The sequence below is a fragment of the Penaeus japonicus genome, unplaced genomic scaffold (genome assembly GCF_977035675.1).
Source record: "Penaeus japonicus unplaced genomic scaffold, GWHDUDI00000001_assembly GWHDUDI00000029, whole genome shotgun sequence".
NCBI lineage: Eukaryota > Metazoa > Arthropoda > Malacostraca > Decapoda > Penaeidae > Penaeus > Penaeus japonicus.
The window spans coordinates 7,830,244-7,845,243 of NW_028234431.1; the positions used below are offsets into that span (position 1 = coordinate 7,830,244).

General features: G+C 39.4%; 1 protein-coding gene across 2 annotated transcripts in view; it reads right to left on the bottom strand.

Moving 5' to 3' along the window:
- The window catches only part of LOC122256863 (uncharacterized), a 260,017-nt gene extending 248,214 nt beyond the window's left edge, over window positions 1–11,803 (bottom strand). The window contains exon 1 of one of the 2 annotated variants that reach the window (XM_043021823.2): window positions 11,569–11,803. In XM_043021823.2, coding sequence (XP_042877757.2) covers window positions 11,569–11,695 — 127 coding nt within the window. In that variant the 5' untranslated portion in view covers window positions 11,696–11,803. The remainder of the gene's footprint in view (window positions 1–11,568) is intronic. The other variant, XM_043021824.2, reaches the window with a different exon arrangement.
- Between the last annotated feature and the right edge of the window lie 3,197 nt (window positions 11,804–15,000).

Here is a 15,000-nt window from a genome sequence, read left to right on the forward strand (position 1 = left end):
GTTTTCGACATGCACTGTTCCCTTAGTCAATCATGTATTTTTTCCCCTTTCATTCATATTCCTCTGACGATATGAAAAAAGGAAGGATGGGCAAACAAAGAGAGGAAAACAAAGGAAAGGAACCCCACAAGCTTTAGTTATTTAAATGCGGCGTGACAGCTCCGCAGACTTTTCGGTGAGGAGGTTGCCAACTGACCCTTCTTTTTCCTTTAGCTGAGGGTGAGGGCGATGGTTATCGGTTACTGCTTCTGTATTTCCTTTCTCTGTTGGATTTTACGTTGCGGATAAAGAGGGAGGAAGAGAAGGAGAAGAGGAAATAATTACTCCTGGAAACCCTCTTAATTTTAACTCTTCTAAGCCTTTACTTTATTTTTTTTCCTTGTATTTCTCCTTTAAAATGATCCAGTTCAATTTGATTCTTTCGTCATATCTTCCTTCATCATTTTCCCTCCTCTTGCTCTCGCCCTCGCTCCTCCTTCTCTCTCTCTCTCTCTCTCTCTCTCTCTCTCTCTCTCTCTCTCTCTCTCTCTCTCTCTCTCTCTCTCTCTCTCTCTCTCATTTTCCTTCATTCGTCCATTTCGCCTCTGGAAGAGCATTAAACGAGGCTTTACGACCCTCTTGACATCTCTTGATTGCTCACCCGGTTTCCATATTTCTTTAAGGATTTTTTTACTATCTGGCCTATTTCCACGATTCATTTCAAGTTTAAATTTTTCTTCTTAATCATTTTCATTTCGATTGCTTCCTATCACTTCTTATACTGCGATATCAAATTGACCAGTTTGTGCTCACTATTATTTTCACTTCTTTCAACCTCTCATTGACTCTACTCGTATTGGCCTTGACCCTTATCTTGGCCCCTCTTATCACACTTTCTTACACACCATGTACCTTACCCTCCACAAACACTCTTTTATCCTCCCCTCTCAAACCGCCCGTCATTAACCTCTCGAGGATGTATAGAGAAACATTCTTTATAACGGTCTCTCCCCTCCCCTCATCTACCCCCTCCTCGGCCCTGCTCTATGTCACCCCCTCTCCTTTCCTATCAATTTTTCTCCCCCTATTTCCCCCACCTCTTGCGCTTTCTACCCCCTTCTTCCCCCCACTTCTTTCCCTAACTACTCCTTTCATCTTCATCTTCATCTTCCTCCTCCTACTCCTCCTTCGCCCCTCTGCCACCTTTCCTCCCTCTTCCTCATCTACCTTTCCCAACGCCCTCTCCCCAACGCTTTCCCATTCCCATCCCGTCCCCCAGCCCTTCCCCTATCCCCTGCACCCTACCACTTCTCCTTGTCATCTCCTTACCAGCCCTTATCATTCCCTTCCCTACCCCTTTCCCAACACCCCTTCTCCTTCGATCCTACCTCTTCTCCTCCCCATCCCCCAACCCTTTTCCCCCAAGCCCTCGCCCTCTTCACCTCTTCCACGTCCTCTGGCTCGCCCACCTCCTACTTCTGACCTTGAATCTTGAAGTTGATTCTGGGTTATTCCCTCGGTCCCGTATTTTCACGGTTACTTTGTTTTTTTCTTTCTCGCTTCTCTGCGCCTTTCTGTATTTTAATCTTTCTGTTTCTTTTCCTCCTCCCCATCTCTCTTTCCTCACTCTCATTCACTTACTCTTTATGGTACGCTTGCTCTATTTCTTCCTCTCTTTCTATTCTCTCTCCCTCTATCTATCTTGAACTTTCTCTCTCTCTCTCTCTCTCTCTCTCTCTCTCTCTCTCTCTCTCTCTCTCTCTCTCTCTCTCTTACACACACACACACACACACACACACACACACACACACACACACACACACACACACATATATATATATATATATATATATATATATATATATATATATATATATATATATACATATATACATATTCATACATATATAAACACACATATATATATATACATATATATAAAGATATATATATACATATATACATATATATAAAGATATATATATACATATATACATATATATACATATACATACATACATACATTTACATATATATACATATAAATACATACATACATTTACATATATATACATCTAAATACATATAAATACAAATACATATATATACATATATATACATATATGCATACATATATATACATATATACCTATATATATGTATATATATATATATATATATATATATATATATATATATATATATATATATATATATATATATATACATATATATACATATATACAGTATATACACATACATACATTTACATATATATATATACATATAAATACAATATGTATATATAAATATAGATAGACAGATAGATAGATAGATAGATATAGATATATAGATATATATGTGTATATGTGTGTATGTGTGTATGTGTGTGTGTGTGTGTGTGTGTGTGTGTGTGTGTGTGTGTGTGTGTGTGTGTGTGTGTGTGTGTGTGTGTGTGTGTGTGTGTGTGTGTGTGTGTGTGTGTGTGTGTGTGTGTGTGTGTGTGTGTTGTGTGTGGTTGTGTGTGTGTGTGTGTGTGTGTGTGTGTGTACATACACACACACACACACACACACACACACACACACACACACACACACACACACATATATATATATATATATATATATATATATATATATATATATATATATATATGTATCTATATATTTATGTATCTATATATCTGTCTATCTGTCTATCTATCTTTCCATCTATCTCTCCCTCCCTCCTTTTTTTTTACATATCCGTCTTCCTCCGGGGCCCCGCTTTCCCTTTATATTATTCCACCCGCCACGTTTCTTTTCCCCCGGAGTTTCATAAATCTTGATTGTCATAAATCTTCGAATATCTCAAAATCTTCTCGTTTCTCTTCCTAGTTTGACACAGCTCATCCAATCGCTTGATTTCGCCGATTAAAGACTTATTGTTCTAATCAGCTTTGAGCTAAATAATTAAAAAAGTGAATAGAACTTGGATATCTAATTCACTTTACTCAATCTTGGATATGTCCCTTTATAAATCAGATTTAGACTTATCATAAGCACATAAGAAAAGAAAGTTTTCATGTTCTTATCAAGCTTCGCATTTACCTGACGTTTATTATTATTTGGGTGTGTTTGTCTCTCTTTTATCCCTTTTATTATTTTTCTCTTTTTCTTTCTTTTTTTTCTTATTTTTCTTCCTCTGCCTCTTCTTTTTCTCCTTCTATTTCTTCTTCTATTTTTGCTTCCCCTTTGTTCTCTCTCTTCTCTTTTCTTCTGTTCTTCTCTTACTCTTCTCTTTCTATCTCTTACTTTACTCTCAAGAAGAGGACAAATAGCGTCATTCGCCTTTGGCCAGAACAGACCAACAACGACCATAAACCTTTTCATGCATAGTATTAACTTTTTTCTCTTACGCTTCTCTCGCTCTCTCTATTTCTATTTCTTTCCTTCCCTCTCTCTCTCTTTGCCTTCTTTCTTTCTTTTTATCGTTATCTTTCTCACTCACTCACTCACACATTCACTCACTCACTCACTCATTCACACACACAAACACACAAACACACACACACTCACTCATTAACTCACTCACTCACACACACACACTAACACACACAAACACAGACACTCACTCACTCACCCACTCATTCATTTACCCACTCACGTATTCACTTATTCACTCACCCACTCACTCACTCATTCACTCGCTCACTCACTCTCCCTTTAATTCATTCATTCTCACTCGCGCTCAGGAAAGGAAGAATTGGCGATTTCTAAAATGCTCTCAATCTAATACCGTCTGTTCTAAACAGCCAAAAGGTCAAACAGATAAAGCCAGAGAGCACCAAAGCCTATACGAGGTCAAAGCTCCGTCTATCGCGGTGGTATGTAAACATGAAACCTTTAATGGAACCCCTACCATGAGAGGCAAGGGAAGAGGAAGGGAAGGGATATGGTAGGGAGGCGGGGAGGGAAGGAAGGAAGGGGGGCGGGAGTAAGAAAGGCAAGTGGGGGAGGGATGGGAGAGTGGGGAGAGGGGATAGAGGGCTAGGGGAAGGAAGGGAGAGAGGGCTAGAAATGTAATCAGCTTTGCGCTTAGCATAATGGTGGTTTCCATAGATAAATAAGTTAGTAATGTATGTGCGTGTGTAGGTATGGTGCAGCTTTTGTTGTTAATGTTGTTTACGTGTGTTTGTTGATGGGAATTGCAGAGGGGGGATGCATAATGTGTGTAAACAGCAGAGATAAAATAATATCAATCGATAGAAAACGAGAGCGGGATGTGAACAATGCTAATAATTATGCATGTTCTGGATAATGAAGGGGGGAAGGGAGGGAATGAAAGTGGGAGTGGGATAAAGAGAGAGAAAGAGAAAGAAAGAGAAAGATTGAGAAAGAGAGAGACAGAGAGAGAGAGAGAGAAGAGGAAGAGAAGAGACAAGATCGTGAGGGAATCACAAACACTGCGTCAGCGACCTAGCACGCCATCAACCCCCCATCCCTTCCCCGGTATTCCCGCTCTGTCCGTCACCTTTCTCCTTCTCCCCCTTTCCCCTCCCCCTCCTCCTCCCCCTATTCCCGCTTCCCCTGACGCCTCCTATGCTTCCTTCACTTCTTTTCTTTTCCTTTCTTTTTCTTTTTTTCTTTTCTCTCTCTCTTCCTATTTTCCTTTCTTCGAGCTTGAGAATTTTATTTCAATAGAGAAGACATTTTTGAGAGAGACTTTCCATTTTCCTTCTGTTATTTTTTCAATCGTGGACTTTTGTCAAAAAGAAGGATTATTTCATTCTTCTCTCTTCTTTACATTTTTAGTATTTTTTCTAGTTTTCGAGTCTAATCTTCACTTCATGATAACTGTGAAGTCGAAAAGGAAATGGTCACATTTTTTACTAAAAAGGAAGAATGTCATTCATTGTGAATAGGGAAGAAGAATGGAAAAGAAAAAAAGTAGTGGAGGATGTAAAAATAAATGAATAGATATGAAGACAAAAAAGTGGACGTAGTGAGAGTGAATACGTACCTACATTTGTACACTAGTTAAACGTGTAAATAAAGAGGTAAAAATATAAATTAAATTATACACATACACACACACGCACATGCACAGACACAGACACAGACACAGACACACACACACATACACACCTGCGCGTGCACATATGCGTTTCTGCTCGGGCTGCGGTGAATGGCGTCCAATTTAGTGTGAATATTTTTTGGACCTTAATTCTACCTTCATTCGGTGGCCAAATTATTTTCCTCACATTTTCCTTCTCTTCCTCTCCATTACATTACATTTGTTTTCTTCTTCTTCTTCTCCCCTCTCTTCTTTTTTCTATTCATGCTTCGCTTTCTTATCATTATCTCATTGTTCTTCTTCTCCTCCTTTTACCTCCTCCCTCTTTCTCTCACTCCAACCCTTTTTCCTCATCATCCTCCGCCACTTTTCCCTCCTTCTCCTCTCCCTCCCTTTTCCTCCTCCGCATTTTAACATAAATACCTCTACGATCTCCTTTTTCCACTCCAGAATTCCACAGTCCTTCCACAAGCCCACAAGTCTCGCCCAGTTAGCCCAAGAACCTGATATTTCTTCGACAGGAGCTCGCCTGGCTCAGCCAATCAACGAGCTGCACATTCCTGTGGTCGCCGAGAAATGGACCAATCAGGGCGCTTGCCATTCCTTCGGCTATGGAGCTTCGACCAATCAGAGCGCTTGACATGCCTTCGGCGATGGAGTACCGACCAATCAGAGGTGATTCTTTTTTAAGTTCATGCTTGCCTGGAAACTACAGATTTTATGATGTCTTGATTATCTTCTTTTATTATAATTCCGAGGGAAATCGCTGCATCATTTTGTCTACATAAAAGGTTAGGGTTGCAAATTTACCGATAGGCCATTTGTCAGCCCGCCCGTAAATCCGGAATAATCGTTGGTCCTCGTGCCTCGACCATGATTTCAGCTTAACTTTTTTTGTTTGTTTGTTTTCTTGATCTCGTTTTATTTCTTGTTATTTTGCTTTGCTTCCGTCCTTCTCCTTCACCACCTCCTCCTTATTCCCTTTTCCTTTCTCTTTCTGCTGCTTCTCCTGTTTCTATTGCAAATATTACTATTACTACTGGTACTATTATCAGTATTATGATAATGGTTACTACGATTAGTTTTTAAACCTCTTCCTGTTTTATTCTCATTTAGATCTATTATTCTTCATATTCATCCTTTAAACCTTCCCATCCACAAAAAAAGAAAAAAAAAATAGTATAAAAAAGGCTATCAAGTTAATTACATTCTGATTCCCAAAAGTGATTTCAACAGAACCGATTTTTTTTTCCCGAGAAGGGGGTAAAAGTTTCGAAAAAAATAAGGAGAGAATTATCTTAATTAGAGTGGTAAACTTAGGTCTAAATATAGCGTGAGACATTTAGGGTCATTCAAGAAGTAATTAATGGCGGTCTTTTAAATTCCTCCTTTCCTTAACTGATTTTCTCTCTTTTTTTGTTTTTTTTTTTTACTGTATTCGACTTTTTTTCTTTCTTGGGTTTTTTATCCTTTTTCTTTCTTTTGTTTTTTATTTATTTTTATCCCTTTCCTTCTCTCTCTCTCTCTCTCTCTCTCTCTCTCTCTCTTTCTATTTCTCCAACAAAATGGTCTATAAAGGGGAGATGAAAAAAGGACAAAGAAATAAGAAGAAAAAAACAGAAAGATAGAAAAATCAACGCATCAAGTCGGAAAATGACGAGAAGAGAAAAAAAATGGATAAAGAAGGGAAGAGGGAGAAAGAAGAATAGATCAGGAAGGTGAGGCGAAGAGAATGATGAAGGAGAGTAATGAATAAGGAAGGGGAGAAGGAAGGAGAGAGGGGGAGGCAAAGTGAAGCAGAGAGAAGAGGAATATATAAGGAAGAGAAAGTGTGAGAAGAGGAATAAATAAGACGAATGAAGGGAGGAAATAGAGGAATGAGGCAAGAAAGGAAAGGAAGGAAGATCTATCGGGTTGAAATTAGGCTAAATCTGGAAGCGAAGTTTATGAGATTCCTAAATCGAAGCTTTTATGTATCTTGCAATGTTGTACGTTCGTAAGTTCGCGTGAGGGGGCGTGGGGGCGTGCGAGCTCGAGAGCGAATGTATGTTCATGTATGTGTAAGGAGGTGGAGGGAGGAAAAGGAGAAGGGGGAAGTTGAGATTTAGGGGGGCAGGAGGAGGAGGAGGAGGAGGAGGAGGAGGAGGAGGAGGAGGAGGAGGAGGAGGAGGAGGAGGAGGAGAAGAAGACGAAGAAGAAGAAGGAGAAGAAGAAGGAGAAGAAGAAGAAGACGAAGAAGAAGAAGAAAAAGAGGAGGAGGGGGAGGAGAAAGACGAAACCGAGGCAGAGACGGAAGAAGAGCAGGGGAATGAAGAGGAGGAAGAAGAGGGTGAAGATTAAGAGGAGGAGGAACATGAACAGGAGGTAGATACAGAAAAAAGAGGAAACGTAGGAAAAGAGGGAAGAAAAGTTGAAAACAAAGTAAGACATTAAATATCACTATAAGTCCGATGAGGCAGAAGAAAAAACCGAAGAGGAAAAATAGAAAACAAGGAAAGTGAAGCGAAAAATAGGAGGAGGAAGAGAACGAAAAAGTGAAAGCAAAAAAATGATTCCGAAGGCATGAAGGCAATAAAAGTGAGAGAAAAAAATAACAGAGGGAGCGTCAGAAAATAATAAAAGAGATGTTACAAGGAACAAAATGACGAGACCATTATGTAAAGACGGCCAAGACAGAGATGTGTTTACTTGAAGGGAGTGGGGAAGGAGGAGCGGGAAGGGGGGAGGAGAAGAGGAGAAGGAAGATGAAGGAGGAGGAAGAGGAATAGGCGGAGGAGAAGGGAGGAAGAGGAATAGGAGGAGGAGAAGGGAGGAGGAGGAGGAGGAGAAGGGAGGAAGAGGAGGAGGAGAAGGAAGGAGGAGGGGGAGGAGAAGAGAAGGATGATGAAGGAGGAGGAAGAAGAGGAGGAGAAGTAGAAGGAAGAGCATGAGGATATGGACGACGAGGAGGAGAAAAAGGATGATTAGAAGGAGGAGGAGGGGGAGAGGGAGAACAGAAGAGAAGAGAAAAGGGTAAAGGGAAAAAAATACATATGGAGAAGGAAGAAGAAGAGGAACATAAGAGAGGAACATAACAAGAAAGGAACAGGAGAGGTAGAAAATAAATAAATATAAAATGGAGATAAAAAAAAACATAAACTGGGAGAAGGAGAAAGAGAGAAATAGGGAACCAGCGGAACGAGGAGAAGGAATAAGAGAGGAGAGGTGACGGGGAAGGGTAGAGAAGAGGAAGGAGGCACAGAGAACGTTACTGTCAAGCCGCAGGAAAATGATGCGTCGAGAAGGCAATAGATTCTCCTCCGGACTTTCTTGGAAGACGCTGGGAGTCCTCAAGGGTCCTCAAGGAGGTGTAAGGTGTCGGTGATGCTTTTAAAAATATAATTAGGAGCTTACTACGTGATGGACGCGTAGACCGAACGAAAAACTAACGAACCTGAAGACGATGGTACATGATATGAGGAAGGTATCACATGAAATTTAATCACTCTTTTATAAACTGAAGTCGATGTTACATGGTGTGAGTAGGTCGATGATTCACGATATGAAGTCGATATGACGTGATATAAAGTCGATTTTATATGAAATGAGGGCGATTTTACTTGAAATGAAGTCAATATGACATGAAATAAAGTCAATTTCAAATGAAATGAGGGTGATTTTACTTTAAAAGAAGACGATATAACATGAAATAAAGTCGATTTTATATGAGATGAAGGCGATTTTACTTGAGACAAAGTCGATATTATGTAAGATGAAGTCAGTAGAACATAATGAAGTCGATCTAACTAGAAATAAAAGCGAAATTACATAAAACGGAAGCGATATCATATAAAACGAAGTCAATATGATATGAAATCAAATCAATACGACATGAAATGAAGATGATCCGACATGAACCAAACACGAGACTACACGAAATCAAGACGCTATCCTCTGAAAACGAAGACGATATTACCTGCGAAACGCCCTTTGCATTAATCTGTGATCTCTTCGTCCTATTAACTTGGTGTTTGCAGGCAAGTTACTTACTGATTATGCTGAAGGTAATGGTGAATTTGGCCGATGTATTTAAGGAATAGGGCAGCGAGGAAGACGTCAAGGGAATGATGGAAGGAGGTCAGGTGTCAGTTACGAGTTGTTCGATGTCAGGGAGTTTGGGGTTTGCTCTAGAAAGTCGATGGGATGGGATGGGATGAAGAGAAGGGAGAGAGGGTGGGAGGGAAGGAGGGAGGGAAGGAGGGAAGCAGGGAGGGAAGGAGGGAGGGAAGGAGGGAGGGAGGGAGGGAAGGATGGAGGGAGGACGAGAGAGAGAGAGAGAGAGAGAGAGAGAGAGAGAGAGAGAGAGAGAGAGAGAGAGAGAGAGAGAGAGGGGGGGGGGGGGGAGAAAGAGAACGAGACAGACAGAGAAAGAGACAGAAAGACTAGAAAAAAAGAAAGAGAGAAGAGTGAATTACAAATTACGATACAAACACAGACAGACACAAAACAGCCTAGACAGCAAGAGTCTCCCTCCTACCGTAATCCCACGGCCTCCCTCTCCCTCTGTCCAAATTTCAGCCCCTCCTCAGTCTCCGCAAATTCCGCGAAGTGCCTATAGGGCGGACGCTCTTTCTCTCTCTCTATCTTTTCTTGCTCAATTTCTTATATTTTCTCTTGCGTATTTTTTTCTTCCCTATTTCTATTATATTCTCTCTTTTCTTCATTTTTTATATTCTCTTCCGTGCACTCTTTCCATCTCTTTTTCTCTTTATTTTTCTTTCTCATTATTAAAAACTCATGTCATTCTGTCTCACTTCTTCCTTACATTTTTATATTCTCTCTCGCTCTTTCTTCCTCACTCACTTTTTAAATTCTCTCTCACTCTCCTACCTCTTCCTCACGCATTTATTTATTCTCTCACTCTTCCCTTCCCCACTTTCTTTCATACATGCCCCCGCCCCCTTCTTTATATTCTTTTCTGCCCGTCTTTTCGAAGTGAGGAGGAGGTCGAATCCCATTCCCTTCCACCCAGTCGAGGACTTGTGAAAGGAAAGAGGAGAGTTCGAACAGCCTGTATTTCCACATGCGAGGGGAACGAAGGGCTTGGTCGCCATTGTGTGTGAACGGTGGGTGGGTGGGCGGGTGGCTGGGTGGGTGAGGGAGTCGGGGATTCGAAGAAGTACAGTGGATTATTCTTTGCTGTTAGTGCTTTGTGTTCTTTGCACGAAAATACTTTGATGGCTGATGTTGTTTCCTTTGTTTTTGTTGTCGTTCTTATTCTTGGTGTCTTGGGGATATATCGTGTGTGGGCGTGGAGAAAAGAGATAAAAGTGAGATTGAGGGAATGATAGAAAGGGAGAGAATGAGAGAAAGACGATACAAAGAGAGAGAGGGAGGGGGAGAGGCAGAGAAAGAGACAGAGGGAAAGAGAGTGAGAGCAAGAGAGAGAGTGAGTGGGTGAGAGAAAGAGTGAGATAGCGAGAGTGAGAGTGTGAGAAAGAGAGGCCATGACCGAAACAAAAATAAGAAAACGACAAGTATCAATTCAGTTAAATTCACACCTAGTCCCACCTCATCGGGAAATTTAACCAACTACTACCATAACTGAATCCCCATGAAATCCCGATCCCGTGAAATTTAAACCATTTCTACCATAACTGAATCCCCATGAAATCCCGATCCTTGGAAATCTAAGCAATTACTACCCAAACTGAATCCCCATGAAATCTCGATCAAATCTAGGCCTTCATAATCATTTAACAATAATAGAATTAGGAGCTAAATCTGCCCGTGACAAAGTCCGCCCACGCAGCTATCTCATTACGAGAAACAACGATGCAAATGTTTCAGCTTAAATTCAAACTAAATAAATAATATCTCCTAGTTTACTTAATATAATGATACGACTTGATTAACATGTGATAGGGAGTTCCTAAAACAAAAAGTTTATACGATAAGGTCACCGCCATATGTTAGTGACGGGTGGCGCCATAATCCATCTTTAAGAAATGAAAAAAGGGGAGGGGGTGATGTACGAACTTATGAAGAACGAGATAGGGACTGAAACACAAACAGATATAACCTGGATTCACGACACCTAAGACAGTTGTTGCAAAAGCCCAACCTGTAAAACGCCGAGAAGAACGCAATCCATCTGTTATCATTCTCCGGCGTAATTTGTGATATGCGCGATGCAATTAATTAATCTGAAATGGCCATTCGCACAAAAGAATAAGAATGGCCATGATCCCCGATGAGAATAAAACACGCAAACATATGTTCAATTGCGGAGCGGAAGTTCTCGTCGTTCGCCCCCGAGCAGCTCCGGCCAGGGCGAAGGGAACCGCTAAAGAACTCGGAAAGTTCATCTCAAGAACGTGAACATCAAGTACACCTAAACACCAATAGAACATTCACACGCGCCTACCCGCATGCGTGGGTACACACACACACAAACAGAGGACTACAGGTGTGCGGGTAGGCCGAGGACGCGGGTCCGGACGGCGTTATCGCGAGCTCAGCCGCACCAACGAAACACTCGTACTTACCACCTCCATATTTCTCGCTGGGTCTCGAGCTGGCGTGGGCGAGGCTCTGAACTAAGACCAGTGCCCATAGTGCCCACGCCACCATGCTCATGCCGCCCTTGGCCACGGTAGAAGAGGACAGAGCTACCATATGTTACAGGGACACCACCATCACTCACGATCAATACTACACGACACACGCACTGTACAACCGCTCGCTCCCGAGGCGCGCGGCACACTGAGGGCCCGAGCTGCTGTCAGTGCCACACCGAGGTCCGTGTGCGTGCGTCTGTGCGCTCGGTCATGTGTGATACTGTTCCGAAGCGAATGGAGGTTGAAGAACGGGGAGAAAATAACTGCATGATTCTCTTGGGCATAATTAAGGGCCAAGGGAAGAGCGCTAATCGAACGAGGCATTACAACTCTACTTCGACATTTTCTTGTCCTTTGGACGTTCTCTTCGTTTGTTATCATTTGTTTTTAATAAAGACCTTTTGAAGTCCTGGGGGGGAATCGACACAAAGTTTCCACTTTCGAATCAGTTTTCAATTTTCGGAATCAAAGTTCGAAACCTTTTCTCGTACTCGGTGTTGCCAACGGAAGAGCACTTCGTATTCCACAGGAAATTAAAGGTACGCGGAATTGAATAGCAAGTTGAGAGAGGGGATAGGTAGGGAGAGGGAGAGAAGGAGGAGGAGGAGGGGAAGAAGATACGTCTATGTTACCTGGTGATAATTAGCAATATCGAAACGCACCTGTCATCTCACCACACAGGTGTACTTACAAGTTATATAGGTCGAGCATAAAACGTGACAGTCAAACAACGGAGAAAAAAACTATCCTTTTTTCAAAGAATTCAGTACGATTTATAAACTGATTGTGATTTTAGTAACGTGGTCTATTTTTTTTGTAGGTATGAAATATTCCAGGATTAAATGTCACTTGTTTACACTCGTTAAGTGTTTCATCTGGCGCTGATGGGCCATGCCTGTTGCGTGCATGAATACCTATTCAAAGATGATTGAGTTTCGCACAATGCATGGCAGTCACTTTGATCCGCGGATACTAAACGCAATTGGATTCTCAGGCTCGTTTGTGAATATGTATGTGTGTTTGTGTATGAATATGTGTGTGTGTTTGTCTTTGTGTTTGTCTTTGTGTTTGTGTGTGCACGCGCGCGTGCTTTTGGATATATCTGTGTGTATGCGTGCGCTTTTGTATATATCTGTGTGTGTGTGTCATTTTTATGACCATCATTATCATTTATAATATCATCATCATTATTATTATCATTATCATTATTGTTAAATTATCCTCATTATTTTTATCACTAATAAAGCTACTGTTATTACTACCACAACTACTACTACTACTATTGTAATCATCATTAGCATTATTATGACCATAATCACTATTGTTATAGTTATCAGTGTCATTATGATGAACCGAACTTTTACTATTATTTTAGTTATATCATCAACATATCAGTGTCAATGTTATTTTTATCCTTATTTTCATCATGATTCCTTTTTTTTCTGGTTTTATTACTATCTTTCGAATTCTTATTCTTATCATTATTTCTTACGATAACAATATTGATGACAATGATGCTGATGCTAATGATAATGATTATGATAATTATAATAATAATGATGATAATGATAATAATGGTAATGTTGATAATGACAAAACAATGATAATAGTAGCGATAACAATGATGATAATAATGATCATAATAATGATCATAAGTATATCAGTGTTTATAATGATAATAATGATAATGATATTAATAATACTTATGATAATGATTATGATAATCATAATAGTGGTGAAAATGATAATGGTGATGATAATAATAATAGTAATGATGATAATAATGGTAGAGTTAACAATGATAGTAATGATAATAATAACGATTATATTAATTACAATACTGACAATTATAAAAATTATAATAATGATAATAGTAATAATAATAACAATGATGATAATAATGATAGTAATAACAATAATGATGGTGATGATGATAATAGTAATAATAATTGTATTTCTAAGTAAGACATCTGCATCTATTTTAGTGTTATTTTTCTCTTACCTCCAACAAACTTGGGGGACCCGTGGAGAGTCGTGAGTTGAAGGGGGGGCCACATGGGGAGAAATTAAAAAATAGATAAATAAATAAATAAAGTTTTATCGAAATAACGCCAAACTCAACAAAAAAAATCGCCCAAAAACACCGTATAAACCAATAATCCTTCCCAACCCGTACCTCTTCCCCTGTGGTATTCCCTACTGGAGGCAACCCCCGGACCCCTTTCCCATGGGGTATTTCCTACCGTGGGTAAGCAGGCGGACCTCTTCCCCAAGGGCATTTCCAATCGGGGTTGATCTTCCTAACCCCCTTCCCCTACTATGATTAGCTTACCTTCTTTGTCACGTCAGAAGTCTCTCCTGCACTCGTTGTTGTAATTTTGGCACTAGAAACACTTTATAATAACACTCTGATCACTTTAATAACGCACAAGGTTGATATTTCCTGTGATTTTTACTATAAATTGGCCGTATCCGTAGTTACACTCACTTTGGTTCGTAACGAGGGTCAAACTGACAGGTTTTGTAAAAACAAAAACAAAACAAAACAAAAAACGGTAGACTTGCGTAAGACAAGTGGCGTTCAGCAATGCGTAAATATTTCAAATTGTGTAAAATTTCGTAGTAAGTACAGATGTAAAAAATATCATTGGATATATGGGAATGCTAAATAAGTAATTAGAGCCACAATAAATGTAAACGTGGTGGTATTTAAGGGATATTTAACTACTAAATTGAGCAACGCCATCTCTTATCTTCCCAGGAAACTTACATCATTGTTTACATTCCAGATGATTCAAAATAACGAGGTCTACTTACTATCGTTATCGTAATGGTAATGATGATAATAATGACAGTGATAATAATGATGGATTTTATTATCACTATTATCATTATTATTACTCTTATTACTATCATAATTGTTATTTTCATTACCATTATTATATTAATGGTAATGATGATAATAACAATGATAATAATTAATAATCAAATCATAATGATAATAATGATGATAACGAGGATAATAATAATAATGATAAAGATGACAATCATAATAATGGTGACACTAACATATTGATAATAACAATTGAATAATAATAGTAATAACAATGGTAATAATGATAATAATAGCAATGATTATTAAAATATAACAATAATGATAATAATAATGATAAGGATAGTAATTAAATAATAATGATAATGATATGAATAATATTCATAAGGATAATGAGGGTCATGATAATAAGGATAATGATAATGATAACAATAATGAGAATAACAATAATTATAAAAGTAATGATAATGATAGTTATAATGATAATAGAGATAATGTTAATAATGATGAACAATTACAATGATGATAGT